Source organism: Notechis scutatus, chromosome 3, assembly GCF_049901735.1.
Source record: "Notechis scutatus isolate UNSWTSFEM ecotype Mainland chromosome 3, rNotScu1.2, whole genome shotgun sequence".
Classification (NCBI taxonomy): Eukaryota; Metazoa; Chordata; class Lepidosauria; order Squamata; family Elapidae; genus Notechis; species Notechis scutatus.
This window is the reverse complement of record NC_142011.1, coordinates 154,139,742-154,159,132: the sequence shown is the minus strand read 5'-3', so window position 1 is coordinate 154,159,132 and position 19,391 is coordinate 154,139,742. Positions and strand designations below refer to the sequence as shown.

Genomic DNA, 19,391 nt, shown 5'->3' with positions numbered 1-19,391 from the left:
AATTTATACATATTTATGGGAATGAAATGGTCTAATAATCTTCTATGATATTTATAAAACGGATCCCAAATAAAATTCAGGTCTGTGTCTTGTTGAAAACAGAACAGACCTCCAGCTGCATGACAAAATTTATGAATCCCTAATGGTGCTCGGTGGGCCTTTTTTTAACCTTTATGGACCTGAGAACATTTTCACCTGCTGTTGTGTGCTTGAGCGCTAATGAGCCGTGATTATAAGGGGACGGGATGATGCGTATGTCACATTCAAATGCATAATTTTCTATAAATATATAAGAACTGCAACAAAGGAGAAGAGTGGAACAGAAAGAAAGCTGGGACATGGGGTGGCGTGGGAGTGGAAAAATACATATAACTTTGAAAGGGTAAAAAAGAGCAAAGAAATTTTAGCTTTCAATTTGCAAGTCCTTCTTAAATGAATCTGGCATGCATGGCAATCGCAACAGTTTGGAATCCAGGCTGAAACAGTTAGTCATTTAACTTCCGACATACTTTGTGAAGCGTGTGTTTATCTATTTGTGTTTTAATTTAAATTGGCACAAATGTATGTTGTAACATTTTCTATTGCATATAAAATAATCGCCACCATTCCCCAACTTTATCACTGAAATTTTATGAGATTTTATAAATTCCTCCAGCCTCTTGCATTCATATGGCTATATTTTACTTAAATGGAATTCCACTCAGATTCTTCCCATTGGCTACTTCTGGGGAAGACTGGTGGATTGAAGACAGCTCCGTGTAACATATCAGTGGCCTCCAACCTTTTGGGCACCAGGGACCTGTTGGGTGGAGGATGGTTCTCCATGGATCAGGGGACGTGGTATAGTGCACTGCCTGGATCCCTCATGTGGGCTGATGGGGTGGGCCATGGACCAGTGTTAGTCTGACGCTTGGGAGTTGGAGCCCCCTGGAATATATATACTTGTGATCCAAGTGCAAAGTTGCTTTCTTGGGGTTTTTTTCTTTCTACTTTTTCTTTCTTTTTTCTTTTCTTGCAGTTTTTATTCATTTTTTCATTTTTTCCTTTCTTTTTAGTTGATATTATCCGTTACTATTGTAATTAAAAGTTTAGTGACATTATTTGTAAAAAAATATTCTTCCCACCAGCAAAAAGAAATGAAAAGGAAATAGAAAATGAATTGTCATCAAACTTTGCCTTCCTGAGATCATCTTAAATTTCTTACAATTCTGAAGAGTCCTCCAATTTCTAAAGCTGAGTATTCTGACATTACTACATTTCCAATGTGTAAACTTCAGCTCCCGATATCATCAGCTCTAGCTCGGCTGGCAGGGATTTCTAAGAGTTCTTCTCATGAGTGGATATATACCCAACATAGAAAAATCTACTCTGGAGCCTATTTTGGAATGGCATGGGTGACAGCAAGAGATGTTCCAACAAGAATTGTCAACTCTTCCATTTCATGGGCAGGATTTCTTGACTGGATCAGAAACTTTCTATAGACAAATTTACTTTCTAACTGCCTAAAGCATATGATATATTTTTTCCTTTTGTACTTCCTCTGCACTCTTTTGTGTAATGAAAAGTAATAAAACTGCTGTTGGTAATAACGTGCCAGATAAGTTTGCTCCCTCTGCACACCTTTCATGGCTATTCTAAGATTATTTTTGATACCTGAGTTGCTCTCTTCCCATCATAATGAAAGTGTTGGTTACGCTGATTAAATTCTGGCATCTGAAATTAAAAACAAACAAACCCAGAAGCTCTACTTCCTTGATCTGAAAAGATACATTTAACAACAAAAAAATTAAAGATAGGTTTAGGGTTTTTTGCTTTACTTTTTTTTTGCAGGGGTGCCTTTCCATGACAGTCAAAATGTGCTACCTCATTTTTCCTTTATCCCAAACATTATTTTTAACCCTAAAATATTTGCATGTGAATATTTAGCACAGTCCTATATGTGAAACATCTGTTGCAGCATTGGAAAATCATTATAAATATATAAAATGTAATTTTTATGCTAATTTCTTTTAAAAATAGTGTAGTTGCCCATGGAAAACCAACTAGCTGGGCCATAGTGATTTATGATAAGTGCTGCCTGATTAAGTTCACTCCCTCTGAAGAACTTTAAAAGATTCATGTAGCATTTATTATATAATAAGGGACTCTTCCATGTTAGCCCTTGGCATGTGCATATGCACATAACACACAAAGATATCTCAGTATGATTGCTTCATTTATATCTTATAAACAAAATTTCATTTCCTAATGCCATGAGTTGCATTTACATATTATTATCTTTCCAATTATTTCCTATTTTCTTCTGATCGACAAGTTTGGCAATATAATTAGAGACTGAAAGCATGAATCATGTACAGTTGTCCATCCATTCTTCACTCAGGAGCAAAAGCTTTGCTATAGATGTCAACCTGTATATTTCAGACTAAAAAAAAAGAATGAGAAGCTGTGAAAAAAATTCTGTTTATATTCTAATTCAACTACCAAAATATCAGCATTCTCTCTCTTCGCTCAGCAAATTGACTGCTGACCTTATTAAAATATGAAAGGAAATGGAGTCAGGAGGCCATTAATTTAAAACAATCAAGTATAAAATGAACAAATATAAAAATGGGAGATGATAGGTAAAGGGTAATGTATCCCACAGTCATAAATGATCAATTCAGAATCTGTAGCAACTATTATATAATCTGGTAATATCACAAGGCTAGAGAACAATATTTTCATGGAAAGTACTTGAATATAATGCCTTTTAGAATATAATGAAAAACTTGCAGGAATGAATCCATCTCAAATAAACAAAATCCAGTTTTGACTGGCATTTTGGTAGGAATATAATATTGAAATTGGTCACTTTTTTGGGTGACCTGTGGTGAAAATGGATTAGGGAGTTTGATCCTGTTAATTCTTCTAGATTTCTCATTGGGTTTTAGTATCCTCAACTATGGTGTCAATCTGGCCTGGCTAGTGGAATTGGAATTTAGATTTCCAGTCCTTCTGGTCAGGATGTATCCAAATGTTGGTTGTGGGACACCATTTCTATAGAACACTAACTTATGATGTCCCATAGAATTTGATTTATTTCTCATGTTGTTCAACTTCTAAGTAAAAAAAAACCTAGAAAAAAATGTCAGAATTTTAGAGTGGAGTGCTATCAGCATGTTATTCCTCCTCACCATACAAATCCAAGGAATTATTTGTACCCTTGAATATTACCTAAGTTCTATTATATGGCTTTTCCATAATTTAATTCTCAGCTAGCACAGATGATTTCCCCCCAAGAACCTGTTTTAAAACACTTTTCTTTCTTACTGTTAGTAGGTAGACTCTTTATTCTCAGAGACTTTGTTCTTGTGGTTCTAGTAAGGTGAAAGCTCTTGCCTATGTATTTCCTTTTCTATGATATCCCAACATATACTTTGCTTTCCCCAACTGAGGATCATACAGGAAAAGTTTATTATCTTTTAAAGGAAGCTATCCCCTCACTTCAATTCTAAGTTGCAAAATAGCTCTACAAAATGCAAATTGTAAAAATACAAAATACACAACTGAACAAAACTCTGATTAGATGTATTCTTCTTATTATAAGCAGTTTTTCCTTCTTTACTTGTGGATGTTGTTCAAAACCCATACCAAACATGTATGTATTATGTGTATGCATGCATGTATGCTTAACTTTAATAATGAGCTGAATAGGAGAAAACAGGTGGAAATCAAATCCAGGCAAGTCCAATAAATTGGAAGCTAAGTTTCCCAATTACTAAATTTCCCAAGTTTCCAAGTTCATGTTGCTTTTGATGGAGTTGCAGTTATCTTGAAAAACATCTTTAAGTCTAGGATTTATTCGTGATCTGGAGCTGTAATACAGATAGCAAATGTGGTGAGGAAGTCATTATCTAATTACACCCAATGCAGCAACTGTGAGCTTTCCTGAGCTGCTTCAGTTTTAACTGAGATTATCCACATCTTCATTACCGACTCCTTTCACTACAAAATGTTTCACAGCATACTGCCAATGCTGGACCACTTTTCAAAGTGCCTGAAAGTTGTTACTGATGTAAAATAAGTTGAGGCTGTTTACAGTGCAAAGTATAATGATCCTATAGATAATTATATTGAAGATAGCATGTTGGCAAATTGTTTATCTAGCACAGTTTTAGGTACAGTATTACTGTAAGAAGACACACACCCCTGCCCAGATTAAAATATTCTTTATTCTTAATATTAAAAAGAGGAAGGATAGAATATTCCTCCAAAGGAGAAATGGAGAATAATCTTAAAGGGAGAAAGCAGCCCCTGTCTTCCTGCTATAGGAAAACAGCCTCAAGCAGAAGCATGAAGTGGCCAGTCTTTAGATTTTGTATCCATTCAGAAAGATTGGGTCACTCTATTCATAAGCAAAGAGCCAAAGTTGACAAGATTTACAAGATTAGCTCAAACACCTAAGATCCTTTTACCTGTACAACCAGCCATGACTCCTACATGACTCCATAGGAATCTGGCAACAGCCTTTAGAATATTAAAGGACATGTTCTTACACAAGATTAGGCATCTCAAACATGAGGTCCTAAAGAATGTATAAAAGCTGAGTTATCTCAGCCATCCCAGAAACATGCTGCTGTCACTGAAGTTTCTGGCATTCCTTGCAGACAGCCTCCATTTTATTTCCAGCATCTTTCTCCCAGCTTGGAACTGGACAGGATCTTTATTCCAACATTACTATTAATCTTTAAGTTTAGGAACTCATTATTTAAAGGAACTGCATCTGGCATTACAGATATATCATTATTATTTCCACCCATCACCAAACATATTGGTAAAAAAAATCAGAAAATAAAATACAAGCTGAATAGTCAAGATCTTGCTGATGACCCAAGCTCTGTAAAGGACCTGGGAATACTCACCTCTAATGATCTAAGTGCTAGAGCCCACTGCAACTACATAGCCAAAAAGGCATTAAGAGTTGTTAACCTAATCCTACGTTGCTTTTTCTCTGGTAATATCTCACTACTAACCAGAGCATACAAAACATTTGCTAGACCAATACTCGAATACAGTTCATCAGTCTGGAATCCTTATCACGTATGTGATATTAACACAATTGAGAAAGTCCAGAAGTATTTCACAAGAAGAGTTCTCCACTCTTCTACCCGTTGTAGAATACCTTATGCCACCAGACTCGAAATTCTAAAACTAGAAAACCTCGAATTACGCCGTCTTCGGTCCGACTTAAGCATGGTATATAAAATCATACATTGCAATGTCCTACCTGTCAATGAATACTTCAGCTTTAACCATAACAACACAAGAGCACACAACAGATACAAACTCAAAGTAAACCGCACCAAACTTGATTGCAGGAAATACGACTTCAGCAATAGAGTGGTCAATGTCTGGAATACTCTACCCGACTCTGTAGTCTCTTCCCCAAACCCCAAAAACTTTAACCTTAGACTGTCTACTATTGACCTCACCCCTTTCCTAAGAGGTCTGTAGGGGCGTGCATAAGCGCACCAACGTGCCTACCGTCCCTGTCCTATTGTTTCTCTTATTCTTTTATTTTTCTTATATGTACCCATTTCATATATTCACAACTATGTATACACTTGTACTTATTATCTTGTAAACAATTGACAAATCAAATAAATAAATAAATAAATAAAATAAACATTCTGGTTGCTCTGGTTCTTTTTATCTCAGGTTGCTACTATCAGATCAATCTGCTAGTACTTCAATGATTACAGCCAAATACTGTTCCATAGTTTGTTAAATATACAGTAATTTCTCTTCAAATATTAGATATTTTCTGTTGTGAAATAATTAAGCTTTAGTTTCTACTTTTTCTAATGTTTTTTAATCTCTACTATTAGCTCAATATTACTTCAGTTTTAATTTCATTAGCTGCCAATATAGAAAATAATCACTATAATGAGATTCTAACTTTTAGTTTTGAAACCATAATCATTCCCTATGCATTACCTTTCTTTATATATTATATCACTGTATTTTTCTAGATTTAATAACAATTAACGTTTCCATCTTTTAATATAATAATAGTTCTCTATATATTTTACTATTTTGTAATTCAAAACAATTATTTGGCTGCCCTATATAAATTGTATCATACTTTACTATATACATTTTAATGTCCCAAACTCTTAAATTTTAATTTATAATTTTATTTACTTAAATCTTATATAATTTTATAGCTTGTTTTACTCCAATCAACTGGGACTCTTTTGTTTTTCTTTTCTGGTCAGTGTTCAAAATAAAATGACTGATTGACCAGTTGACCAACTGATTTTCATACTCCTTCAAATCTTGCTTTTAAACATTGCACAGTATTCAAGGCTCATACGTTTTCTCATCTGAGGAACAAATGAGGGACAATTCAATTTTTATATGATCATAGAGAATGCCACAGATATCCCTTTTCATTAAAAATGTATTAAAGGATTGTTAACTCAGTGTGATAGTCGTCATATCTCATTTAAAGATGAATACTGATAGGACTATACATTCCTTTCTTTAAGGAGTAACTTCTATAAGCATGTGGACACCCCCCAAAAAACTTCTCTCTCATAGTAATCAGCCTGTTGACCTAATATAGTTCTTCGCTGTTTTCTTGCAAGGAAACATTATATTACATAATCTTTTCAATTTTCACCAGATCCCACAATCCAGAAAATAATATTTTCTTTGAACAAAAATACTTGCAGGCAAATCTGATGTAGGTATAGAAACGTTACCATAAAGGAATTGAGAATAATTCCACTTTTTGTTATGAAGTTGTCCAGTTTTTAAGGTCCACAATAGAAGCCCTTCTGAAGATGTTCCTGCTTTTGGACACTTGTTTGTCCAAAATGGGGTGGGGGATTATTTTTCTGAATAATTCCTAGATTAGAAAATGCTTTCCCTTAAAAGTGGTGTTTGGCCTTTATTCTTTCTGATTTCAGAAATGCAATTAAAACACATCTCTTTCATCAGCCTTTTGTTACTTAATGTCTGCATTTATTTACATTTGATTTTTTTCTTTGATTTTTTTAAAATTGTACTTTGCATTTATTAGCTGTCATCTGCTTTAAGCATTAGAAAGTAATGACTGAAATAAAAATAAATATATAAACAATCACTAAAAGAAATTTCACTCACGAACTTTGAAACATGTCAACTTGGTATAGAAAATATTTAAAGTGGGGATACCTAGAAACCTTCTTTATGATTTCAAAAATGTACCCATGAAATAGAGATGGGGACACACACCCCAGCATTTTGCTATAGAATTTCAGAAATTTGATTTTAGAGATTCTGGAAAGGTTGTGTTACAAGGAACTGAGCATGCCAGATGTTTTCCTTTCCTTTAAATAGAACAAATTGGGGTTTTCAGAAGTCCTACCAGTTAAAAAAATCTTTAATATCACCTCATTTTTCATAAACATATAAATGTACCCGAGAAAATATTTCATATGTAGAACTAATTTGCTTAAATGATTGCATTCTCCCTGGCTTTTACTAGGTCTGGGTTTCAAAAATCCAGATAGCTAGTGTACAGCAGCAATGGGATGCAGAAGACGCTTTTATATCCTATGATCATTTGGATTTCTCCAGTTATATCAGTTAGATCCATTTTAAAGCTTCCTGAACAAATCTTCTTACTTCCTGAACAAATCTTCTCGCTGCTCATTACATTTGGTGGCAACATATAAGTAAAAGCATTCTACGTGGATCTAAAACTTGGCACCTAAAGAAAACATGGTAGCTCTGTTTCCCTAAGTAATAACAGATTTGTAGCATCTACACTGACTTTCTGCTGAAGCCCCTAACACTGTTTATTTACTGGTTTTGACCTAAATAAAAATGGAAAAATGATATTTTAATGCAGTGGATGAGTTCTATTTTTCTATGGCTATGTTCTAACCGATTTGCTTTATTGTTTCAACTGTAATTGTACATAATATCATTGTTGGCCACCTTGAAGCTTATCTGTAGGGAAAAGATGAGAAATTTTATATATTTTAAGTAAAACAAAATAGCTAAAACAGACATACATTGTAAGCAAGGACAAAGCTTTGACAAGGAGGAGATCCAAAGCAAAGGTAATTTAGAATAGAATAAAATTCTTTATTGGCCAAATGTGATTGGACACAAAGGAATTTGTCACCAGTGCATAAGCTCCCAGTGTACATACAAACAACAACTAAGTGATAAGTTACAGATCATAAATCATAAGGTACAATCATAAGTCATAAGATACAAACAATTGATAACTCACAATATACCAAAACATACCAATTCGTAAAAGGTAACAAAAAAGATGAGGAGGTGAGAAGATGGGAAAGATGATAAGATGACAAGGACAATAGCAATAAAGTCTATACATGGGTAAATATCTTTAGGCATAAGACAGTGCTGTGGGAGTTAGGTATTTAGCAGAGTGGTGGCATGGGGGAAGAAACTATATTTAGGTCTAGTTGTTTTGGCATGCAAAGCTCTATAGTGGTATCTTGAGGGGAGAAGTTGAAAAAGTTTATTATTACCTTTATTGTCAGAGTACAACATGTGTACAATGAGATTGGCTGAGACTCCCTTCGTGCACCCCCCCCCCCCCCATGCAAGTCACAGTGAGGACAGAAGTCCCTAACCCAGTCCCAATCTTATTACTCTATGTGACCTTGTTGCACAACTTGCCATATTCATGATATGAGATATTTTCTCAGCCCTCTTTCTGGTTCAGGCAACATACAGGTCCTCATAGAAGACAGACAGGTTGCAATTGCTTTTTCTGCAGTCCTAACTACCTGTTGAAGTGTGTACTTGTCCTGAATGATCCTATCAGAATGCAAATGCAAAATAAAGTGACACAGCATTTTTTTTTTTTGGATTGGAACAGTCATGCTACTTCAAGTTGTTTGCTTCTTTGGCCCCTCAGTGTTCTTTTGTACAATGGCAATGCACCCACAAAAGCCAAAGCAAAGCAGCTCATCAAAGCAAATTGGTTCCACCCGAATGCTTAAGACAGAGTGCCATGCATTTGATGGTTTTCTTTGGGGACTAAGTCACATTGCAGCACTGCAGATTCCCAAAATGAAATATTGAGACAGATGTTTTTTTAAAGCCCAATAAATGGATAATGCAGAAGGAACATCTTATTTCTTCTATACATCTTTCTTAGCCTTTTCAAAATATTTTATCTTAGAATTGTTGGAAAAATAATTATCTCTAAAGCTGCCTTAAGTTGCAATGCAATTAAAGACAGTTTTGTTTAACTGATGGAGAGCTTGGAGATGTTTCATGAAGGGAACTATTATGCACTCATGCATGCATCAAATCAAAACAATAAAATTAGGACTTAATTGTCAAAGGAAGAAACATCTCAGCTTTTCTACATCTGTAGATTCTGTATGCATTTTTGATGAAGCTTCCAATACGGCTTTAATTTCATTTTGTTACCATAGTGAACAGTGCCGATAGTCTTGCTGAGCAAACCTACTCAATTCAATGAAGCTCAAATTCATTGAGATATGGATCAATTCAATGAATATAATGTTGGGCTTCTAAGCTAACTGATTCATTGGATTTTGATCAGTCATATGCTTTAGATTATGCTATCAAATCATCATCTTTTCCATTAGGGGTATTCATCTACATATGCGTGTAGAGGCACAAGGACAGCAGACATATACTTATTTCCTTGCTCCTCAACATTATATGTTCCATTGGACTCCCCTTTAATAATCAGTGTATGGTATTTATATAGAAAAACTATATTGTATTGCATAGACTTGATGTAGTTCAGTGCATCTGGAAGAGACAAGATAAGTAAAAGCTAGTAAGAGCTTATTTCTGATAGCCCACAATGTTATTAATCAATGCTTTGTGATAGAAGACAATCTCTTGTCCTTGGAGAACTTTTTACTTAATTGTACATTTTTTCAAAGTGCAAAGTTTTCCTGACCTTGACAGAATTCTCATCCCCTGACATTCATATGGAGAAGGCTTTGATAATTTGGATGAAAGATTCTTGGATTTAATCTAAATTTCAAGATCTCTCTTTAATACTAGTGCACAAAAAGAGCCCAATATATAAAACCAGCATCATTCAGGATTGCCTACTAATTATTTGGTAATTTTCAATCACCCTAAGAACTTGCTATGAGCTTTGTATACATTCTGGAAATAAGTAAATAAAACCTGTCAGAACCTAATGTAGGCTTAATTTTAATTTGTGACCTGCACTTTGATTTGCTTTTTAAATATATTCTGTATATATTCTGTTTTTATATTCTTGTTTTGTAAAACTGCTTTGTGAGTTAGTGATCAAAGATATGTTTTTTTTCAGCCAGATTCAGGGTTTCTTCCATGGAATATAAAATTATGCAGAAAGGATTCCTCAAACATTCATCTTTTAATTAGGAGAGAGGTTGCTATTATTTTGTACATTCTTATATAAAAGCTATTTTCCTGATAGCAGAATGACCCAGGCTTTCTTCCCTATGGTTTCGAGAATGAAGCATGCAATCTACGCATACTTATTTGGATGTAATTAAGTCCACTGAATGAATGGGATTTACTTTTGAATAAACAGCACATGAATTTTATTGGGTACGACAGTTATTATTAGCATAACTGTAGAGGTAAAACTCCTCAATATTACATTGTAAACTCGGAGTCTAAAGGTAAAATTCTGACAATAATTTCTTTAAATAAACTATTCTAAACCTAAAACTTCTGAATGTAAAGTAGTGGCTTGAGGCCATATAGGTATGTTGGAATTCTGCTCCCATAATTGTGCTGATCTTCAACTTCTCTGAAGGACACCATCCTGAAAAAGGATGGCATTGCTTCCTAGGGCATTTCATCCTCTTTTAATGATTTCTGTTTTATACAGACATCTTCTCATTGTAAGAAGAAGAAAATAACGACCACCCTTTCTGTTATCTGTTTGCATTTCTACTGATGTGTAAAACCACCCCAGTCTTCCAAGTCTGGTCAACTGGCCAAAAGACAGTTCCCAGAGCCATAGTCCAGACTTGTGATGGGAAGAAGTGACTTGCTAGACCCACGAGCTTGGTCAGCTACTGGGGGAGAGAGCAAGCGAGGGAGAGAGAGTGGGTGAGTGAGAGTAACAGAGGGAGGGGGAGAGAGAGAGAGAGAGAGAGAAATAAAAGGGAAAGGTGCGCTCGGGCATGAAGAGCAAGGCTGACATTTTCCCAGCCACCGTCCTCGGGGGGCGAGATGCGCCTTGATGGGGAAAACGGGCGAAACAAGGTGGAAACGAGCGGGAAGCCCTCCTCCCTCCCTCCCTTTTTCTCCTTCGCGCTGGAAGGAAGCTGGTGCGGCGGGGGCAGCACCAGAGCCTCTGGGTGCCGGAGGAGCGACGCTGGCTGCGGAGGGGAGGAGGGAAGCTGCGGGAAGAGCCGGGGAAACAGCTTCTTCTTCTGCGCTTCAGGCAATGGTGGCGCGGCGAGTGCCTCCTCCCTCTTGGTAACGTTTGGAGCCGCTGAGGTCCAAGCAGCCGCTCGTTTCGTTTAGGGCGTCCGGGAAGGTTCCTGAGCGCTGAGCGCGACGCCCCGCAAGCGGAGTGGGCGGGCTGCGCTGGGCCGGTGTGTGCCCGGCGCGCGCCTGAGGTCCCGCACAGCCGCCGCTGCCGCCTGGATGCCAGAGGCTCCCCGGGAGCCGGCGGCCAAGGGCACTCAGCGGCAGCTGGAGGAGGAAGAAGACGAAGAGGAGGAGGAGGAAGAAGAAGATCCCGGGCGCGGAGCGGGGGGCCTTTCCGGGGCAAGCTGGTCCTGGCCATGGCCTCCAACTTTAACGACATAGTCAAGCAAGGCTACGTGAAAATCCGCAGCAGGAAGCTCGGGGTGAGTGAGAAGAGGGAGCCGAGCGCTTTGTTTCTCCTCTTCCCCCCCCGCCCCTCTCCGTCATCTCCCGGGCTGGGTGGCGGCGATGGAAAAGCGGGCAATCTTCGGGACTAGGAGATGTTGGGTCTGACTTGGCGGGGCGTGGAGGGGGGGGGGTTGTCAGGCTGGTCTGGTGCGGGAGCCGAGGCTCGCGCTTGCCTCAGGTTCCCCGGATCGCTCGCCTCTGAGCTGCTCGCTCTTGACTTCGGCGTGCCTGGTTTTCTCTCTCTCTCTCTCTCTCTCTCTCCCCACACACCTCGTCCCTTGCGCGCCTGCCTTGCCCGCTTCCTGCGAGGAAGGCAGCGCGCAGTGTTGGCCATCTCGCGTGCGGGCAGGCATCGGGGTTTGCTCGGGGAGGAAGCGCCGCGGATGTCAGTCGGAATTGAGCTCAAAGTGTGGCTAGGACTGCGGCTCAATTGCCGCGGCGGGCATGAGACGCCGCTGGGCTGTGTTTTGCCTAGAAATCTGACTGAATTCATCCGGGAGGATTGTCCTTTTCACTCAACCTGGGGGTTTTTGGGGGAGGGGGGCAGGTACACGTTTGATATTTTTCTCTCTCGCTTGAGTGGGATCGGCCACGTATTTAAACTTCCTCTTTCTCTCTCTCTCTCTCTCTCTCTCTGTAAAAAAAACAAAAACAAACCAAAGACACCCCTTTAGGCTGAAATCCTAAATGATTTTGATCAGGGAATAAATCGCCCCAGAAGATAACTGGGGTTTCAGGAGAAAGATTGTACAGGACTGAGCAGTGAAAAAAAAATGCCTTGATGAAATTAGAAGCAGAGAGGACCAACCCCCCCCCACCCTCTTTAGGTTTTTCTTTCTGGTTCAGATAGCTGCCATTAACAGGTTGGAGTGTGGCTGGGTCAAAGGTCAGGACGTAAACTTTGTGCAGAAACATTTCCTCCTCCTCCTCCTCCAGCCACCAGGAGAAAGCTTGACAGAGATGAGATTTCAACTTGAACAGCTCCTGTGAGAAGGCAAGCGGGAGTGGTGGAGAACAGGAAAGAGAAAAATGCACAAAAGCGGCTCCTGGGTGGAGCAGTCTGATACTGGATTGATAGGACAACAGGGGAACCCCTGTTAGCTAAGGTTCTCGGCAGGTGGCAGCACCTGGTTGACCTTGGAAACGCTTAGAAGATAAGCAGGGTTGAATCTACTTATGCTTTGAATGAGAATCCACCAGGCAATTCCTGGATTCTATACTGGAAAAAAAAAATTAAAAACAACCATGGGAGGAAGCACAGCAAATCGCATTTTTTTTGCCAAAAATGTACTGTCCCTGGATGTAGTTAGGTGTAGAATGCAATTTAAAGGCTTTTACCTTTACTCAGGTAGTTAAGGCTCAACATCTCTGGTGGAAAACGTGCAGGATTCAGATGCACAGGGCAGATGGTCTAGAGAATTGGCAGGTGGCAGTTGCTTTCTCTTCACTTCAGCTGAAAGATTGTATAGGCTTGCAAAGGGAAGATTTATGGCTTTAAAGAAAACATTACTGTCACTTAGAATAATGATAAGTAATGAAAAGGGATTCACCTAATTTTTGGCACTATCCTCCGCTTCTGAATTTGGCTAGCTATCAGGAGTCAAAAAAAAGGCTGTAGCTCTTACTGAATGCTGTCATCATACTTACCCAGAATAGAAAGTTCTTTAGGAATTTGTTAGGAAATATGGCTGTTCTGAGAGTATTTGACAGGTTGAAGGCAAATACTATACAATGTCTTGTGTATAACCAGATGGAGCTATTTGCTCTTGTTGCGTGTTACAAGAATTTTATCCTGCTACAAGTCAAATAAATGTTTATTTATTATTGTAACTTGACCAATTACTAAATGTTTTTAATGATAAAAGATACAAAATAGTCAATAAATACTATTTTCAATTTAAAAATTGTTACGATTCTTGGGAAATTATTGTTTGCTTTACATAGTAATCTGCTACTTTCTGTGAACTGTATAATTTACACCTTACTTGTCAAACAATATCAGAACCGGATTGTCTCCAATTAGTTGCTGTATACATACTTGAAAACACTATACATAATTGAAAAAGTGAGTACAAAAAATGCTGCTGATTATCATGATGTACTTGTATTTATTTTAATGATGATCAAGATTGTTTCTTTGTTTGGAAAAGGTGTTCTTTTGCAAATCACAACATGTTAAATTCTTTTACACCCCTTAAACCCCTCATATCTTTAATGTGGAAAAGGTAATAAGCATTTTTAAGGAGTTGTCTAAAATTCTGCCTCTTGCTTAAAAGGCTAACAAATTTCAAAGATAGGCCACGATTATTAAAAATGACAATTCTTTTTTTAAAAAAATTATGTTTGGAAAATAAACATAGTTGCCATAAAAACAGAATAGTTACATATATCTGCTTATCCATAACCATCATATTCTTTTTTGGAACAAACAATGCTATGGAAAGGGTAGGAAAGGAGTAAGAAATAGTTAGCCAGGGTATTAAAGAATCATGAATGGAAAAAAGGAAACCTAGTCAATTTTAATTTACTTAACCATGATACCATTCCATACCATTTGGTTTTGCAAAGTATCCTTGCTGCCTCCAGAACCATATACTACTTAATACATTTTGTTCTTTAAGCTTCTCGTCTCTGTTTTTCATGAACTTCATCCAACCAATAATTGTCTCAGTTATCCTTGACTCATTCAGTCTTCCTTTGTTTATTTGTTTTCTGATTCAGTCTTATATAATTCTCTTTATATAAACAAAAGTACCCAATCCACATTCATTCTTGACCCTATTTCTTCTTTCAGTTAAAGTTTTTAAATTTGAAGATGTAACTATATCATTTTTTTAAAAAAAAATCTCATATAAAATTGATGTAAGTGTTGCTTAAAGGCAAAACAATTTATAGGCTAAACAAATGCCTAAATATTATATATATATTTTTCATGCTAATATATTTGAATTGTTTTCAACAGATAATATTTTGTATGGAAAAAGCAACTTTCTAGACCTTCTCTATTTAACCTGGTTTATTATCTAACTTGGTTTATCTAACCTGGTTTTTAGCATGATGGTTAGCAAAGGATTCTTCAACATTGGAAAGATAGCACAAGATAAGATTGGACATATGTAGGATTGCCACTAAATCCAATAATGATGTAGGAATTATTTAGAAATTTTGTGTCATGCTCCATTTAATACAATATATTTTTCTTTGTTTCTGTGACTTAGCATGGGAAATGATTAATGTGAAATATTTTTCCAACTCACCCCATTGATATAGTGCAGTGGTATGTACACTGATGCTTTCCAGATTTTTGCTCAATTCATTTGGCCCCTTTCCATGTAAGCTGAAGTTGATAGTAGTTGATCTAAAACAAAACAATCAACCAGCACCTGATTACTTATCAGTGATTCCATTCCTTTATATCACAAGTGTCAAACTCGCCACACCACATTGCCATCAAGTGATGTTTTATGATGTTTTCTCCCTTCGCAGAACTGGGGTGGGGATAGCCTGTGCCTGATGCATCCGGCCAGTGGGCCACCAGTTTCACAACCTCTGCTTTATATGATACATATTTTCATTTTAAGATTATGTAAGTGAATTTTAAGTATTTAATAATAATGGCTACAAAGTTACAAAAAGTTACTTCCTTTTGAAAAACAATAGATAAATGGATTTTTGCCAAAAGATCTGGTGTACAGAATCAATGCGCTAGTTAGATTTTGCCAGATATATTACCAAATTGGAGTTGGAACATACTTAATAATCCCAACAACCAGCATTTATTGGTCTGTTGTACCTTATAGTTTTGATTGTTCATGTTGATCTGTGGAACATTATTGGCTGGATTGACTTGCCCTGATAAAATTATTGAGCTAAGTGATCCTCTCTCTAGTATCTCTTTAATGTTTATTGTTATGCCACAATAAAGCCTCCATCAGTTTTAGGCCTTAAGGTGTTTCTGGAAATGTATATGGTTTGAGATGGTTGAACTGGACAACCTATTATGTTTAATAAATTCACCAAAGAAAGAAAAAAATTATATATCTGGAGAGGAACTACACTTGGTAGACTATTACATATACCTTGGGCAATGGATCTCAGTGGATGGTGATACAATAAAAGAAATTGAATGGCATGTTAAATGTGGTTGGCAGGCATTCAGCAATCTAAGCACAATTTTCAAGAACAACCTCCCTCTGTGCCTGATGAGAAAAAAATTTGATCAGTATACTCTACCTGCTCTAACACACCAGTGAAACATCGACACTAATCTCACAATCAATACAAAAACAAAAGCATACGATACCATCAAGAGAGTAAAAGAATTGAAATGGAAATAGGCTGGTCACATAGCAAGGCAGGTGGACCAAGGCAGTCATAGAATGGATCCCACATGATAAAAAGTGTCCATGAAAGAGAACTAAAACAAGATGGATCAACGACATCAAGTATTCTGTGCCCAATTGGCAAAAGCAAGCTCAGGACTATATTGGTTGGAAACATGCAGAAGAGCCCTTCATCCTGCAGTGGATAGACACTGGCTAAAATGATGATGAAGATGATGACGATGAAACAGAGAAACAGAAAGACCAAGGGAAGGCCAAAAAAAAGTAGTGACAGTAGATAGGAGCACCTTCTGACTTCCTGCTGGCTTCCCCATTGAGTTTTGGGAGTCAGGGATCCCAGATTTGGATGTATTCTATAAGTTAGCTCATTTAAGGTACCTTGGTTCAAAATTTGTCGGTTCACATTCCATTTCACCCAGTTAAAGGTTATGACATTGAAACTTCCAGTACCATATAGATTCTATATTTTTGGAATTACACTATAACTTCAGAAATTTTCATTTCTGCCATGGTAGGTATGTTCAGTGAAGCAGACATGGGTTAGATAAAACTTACACTGTTTTCATAATCTGCATTAGAAGAGAGTTAGCTGTGTAGTTAAAATTGTTATTATTTTAAGGGATTATATGTATTTAATATATTATGTGAATGTACTTCCCTTTCAAAAGAGGTAAGGGGGAGGCCTGAGAAATTTCAAATTGTTCTGTAAGTGACTAAAAGCTTATTAAACTGATAGCATATATTATCTCTGCTTGGGTGTGCTTTTCTTTGCAAAAAGGGAGTTCATGACTAAGGCAAATCTAATCAAACTGACCTTTGAAACATGTTTTCTTGACATGTCCTTTACTTCTGAATAAAAGCATTAACATTGCTGGAATCTTTGTTACAGAATCTTCAATATTTTTGTTAAGGGATTTGTGTTTTTGTTTAAAATAGCAGCTTATTTTTTGGGGGGAAGCTGTATTTTGGAACCTGTGTTGTAAAAGGGAAGAAGTGCTAACACCTATAGTCATGCCATTTGAAACAAAGCAAGCTGATTACATTACAGAAATTTTCTTATTTTCTTTTAGTTGCCAGAAAGCCAAGCATTGAATGTGAGAATACTTTTTCATAGTGTTAGCTTAGGTGAAGATTATAAGTGAGATGAATTTCTATATCTCCTTGAAGGTGGCAGAATGACCTATAAGGTTTTACCCTAAAAGGCAGGAGCCCACTTGGGTCAGAGCATGGAAGATGAGAAGGTTTGGGAGAGAAAAAGTTTATTACTATTAGCTGCATGCTAATAATAAAATACTAATATCATTATAGTAGTACTAATAACAACTACAGGTAGTCAAGGAGCCTCTGTGGCGCAGTGGATAGAGTGCAGTACTACAAGCTACTTTTGCAGCCAGCTGCCTACAATTTGGCAGTTCAAATCCCACCGGGCTCAAGGTTGACTCAGCCTTCCATCCTTCTGAGATGGGTAAAATGAGGACCCAAATTGTTGGAAGCAATATGCTGACTCTGTAACACTTAGAGAGGGCTGGAAAGCACTATAAAGTGGTACATAAGTCTAGGTGCTATTGCCTCAACTTATGACCACAATTGAGCCCAACATTTCTGTTGCTAAGTGAGAAAGTGAATTTTGCCCTATTTTATGAACTTTCTTGCCACCGTTGTTAAGTTAGTAACAGGGTTGTTAAGTGAATTGACTTTTCTTATCAAAATACCACAAAAGGCGATCACATGACCCAGGGACACTGCAACTATCATAAATATGAATCAGTTGCCCAAAATCCTAATTCTGTTCATGTGACCATGGGGGATGCTGCAATGGTCATACTTGTGAAAAATGATCCTAAGTCACTTTTTTCAGTGATGTTGTAACTTTGAACAGTCACTAAGTGAACTGTTTTAAGTCAAGGACTACTTGTACTTGTATAAAAGATTTGAGTACTGGAGAGCCTTGTATTAAAATTCAGTGTTTATCTGTGCAAGTACTATTACGAATACATGTCATTGAATTTTCAGTCAAGTTTCTATATTTCATAGATGTATGCCACTAATTTTAAGTCAATTTTAAAGTGGTTAAAAGTATCATTTAGAAGGGGCCTGTGTTCATTATAATGTAAGCTGATTGAATCATTAATTGAAATGCTTTTGTTGGTGTTATTGTAAGTCGTTTAAAAGCCATGGTGGAGTATAAAATATTTGCCCCACTTTAAATATCCATTTTCAAATGAAAAATTACTGTGATGTGGAATATTATTTTTATTTTCAGTATATAATGTCTGTATGAGCAGGAAAGCAAAGTACCATTGATCTGTCTTTCAAACCAACCCATTTATATTTAAAGCTGGCTGATTACTTCCAATGTCATTTTAAGCAGAAAAGAAGTAAAAGTCACTCATATTTCTTCCTTTTTTCCTCCTCCTGAATATGCTGTAATTTTTAAAGGGAAATCTCTGACTTCTATTTTGGAATATGATTTTCTGAGGAGATTGTATATCTTTTAACAGAAACAAGTTAAATAATATTTGCTTCCTCTTGCCTTTCAACAGAATAAGTTGGTTGATTGATTATGTGTCATCAAGTTGTTACTGACTCTTAGTGACCATAGTGAATAGGTTTTCTCAAGTAGGATAAAAATTGATATTAAAATAGCTTGATTGTAAGTATGAAATACCTGGTTGCAATACTGGCTTACGAAAACCAACACCGGACCCAAAACAACACATGACACCACCACCATTCTCCCTCACCAGACTCAAACCCAAACCCATCCCATAGACGAAAGACAACTATCCAGAAACCAAACCACGGCTGCATCACACCCCGACCCCCAAACCAAGCAAACGGACACACGCCATGAACACATATCCAGGCCTCAAACTCGGAACCAAACCAAAACCCAGAACGTCAGATCACAGCTACCCACTCAGGATATCACATCACAGAACTCAGGAGGTTACACCACAAAACCTCATGATGTTGCAACATAGCCAACGACCCAGGAGATTACAGCACAAGACCCAGGATGTCACAACAATAGAACTCAGAAGGTCATCACACAGCCCATGACCCAGATCATTACGACCCAGGAGATTACAGCACAAGACCCAGGATGTCAAAACAATAGAACTCAGAAGGTCATCACACAGCCCATTACCCAGGTCGTTTCAA

At 37.3% G+C, this 19,391-nt stretch overlaps 1 protein-coding gene across 3 annotated transcripts in view; it reads left to right on the top strand.

The window, feature by feature from the left end:
- Positions 1-19,391, top strand: part of DOK6 (docking protein 6) — a 224,866-nt gene that overhangs the window by 15,403 nt on the left and 190,072 nt on the right. The window contains exon 1 of one of the 3 annotated variants that reach the window (XM_087961478.1): positions 11,368-11,858. The exons of 1 other annotated variant lie outside the window; for it this stretch is intronic. In XM_087961478.1, coding sequence (XP_087817604.1) covers positions 11,793-11,858 — 66 coding nt within the window. In that variant the 5' untranslated portion in view covers positions 11,368-11,792. Of the gene's footprint in view, positions 1-11,367; positions 11,859-19,391 lie in introns of those variants that run through there. One more of the 3 variants, XM_026671864.2, reaches the window with a different exon arrangement.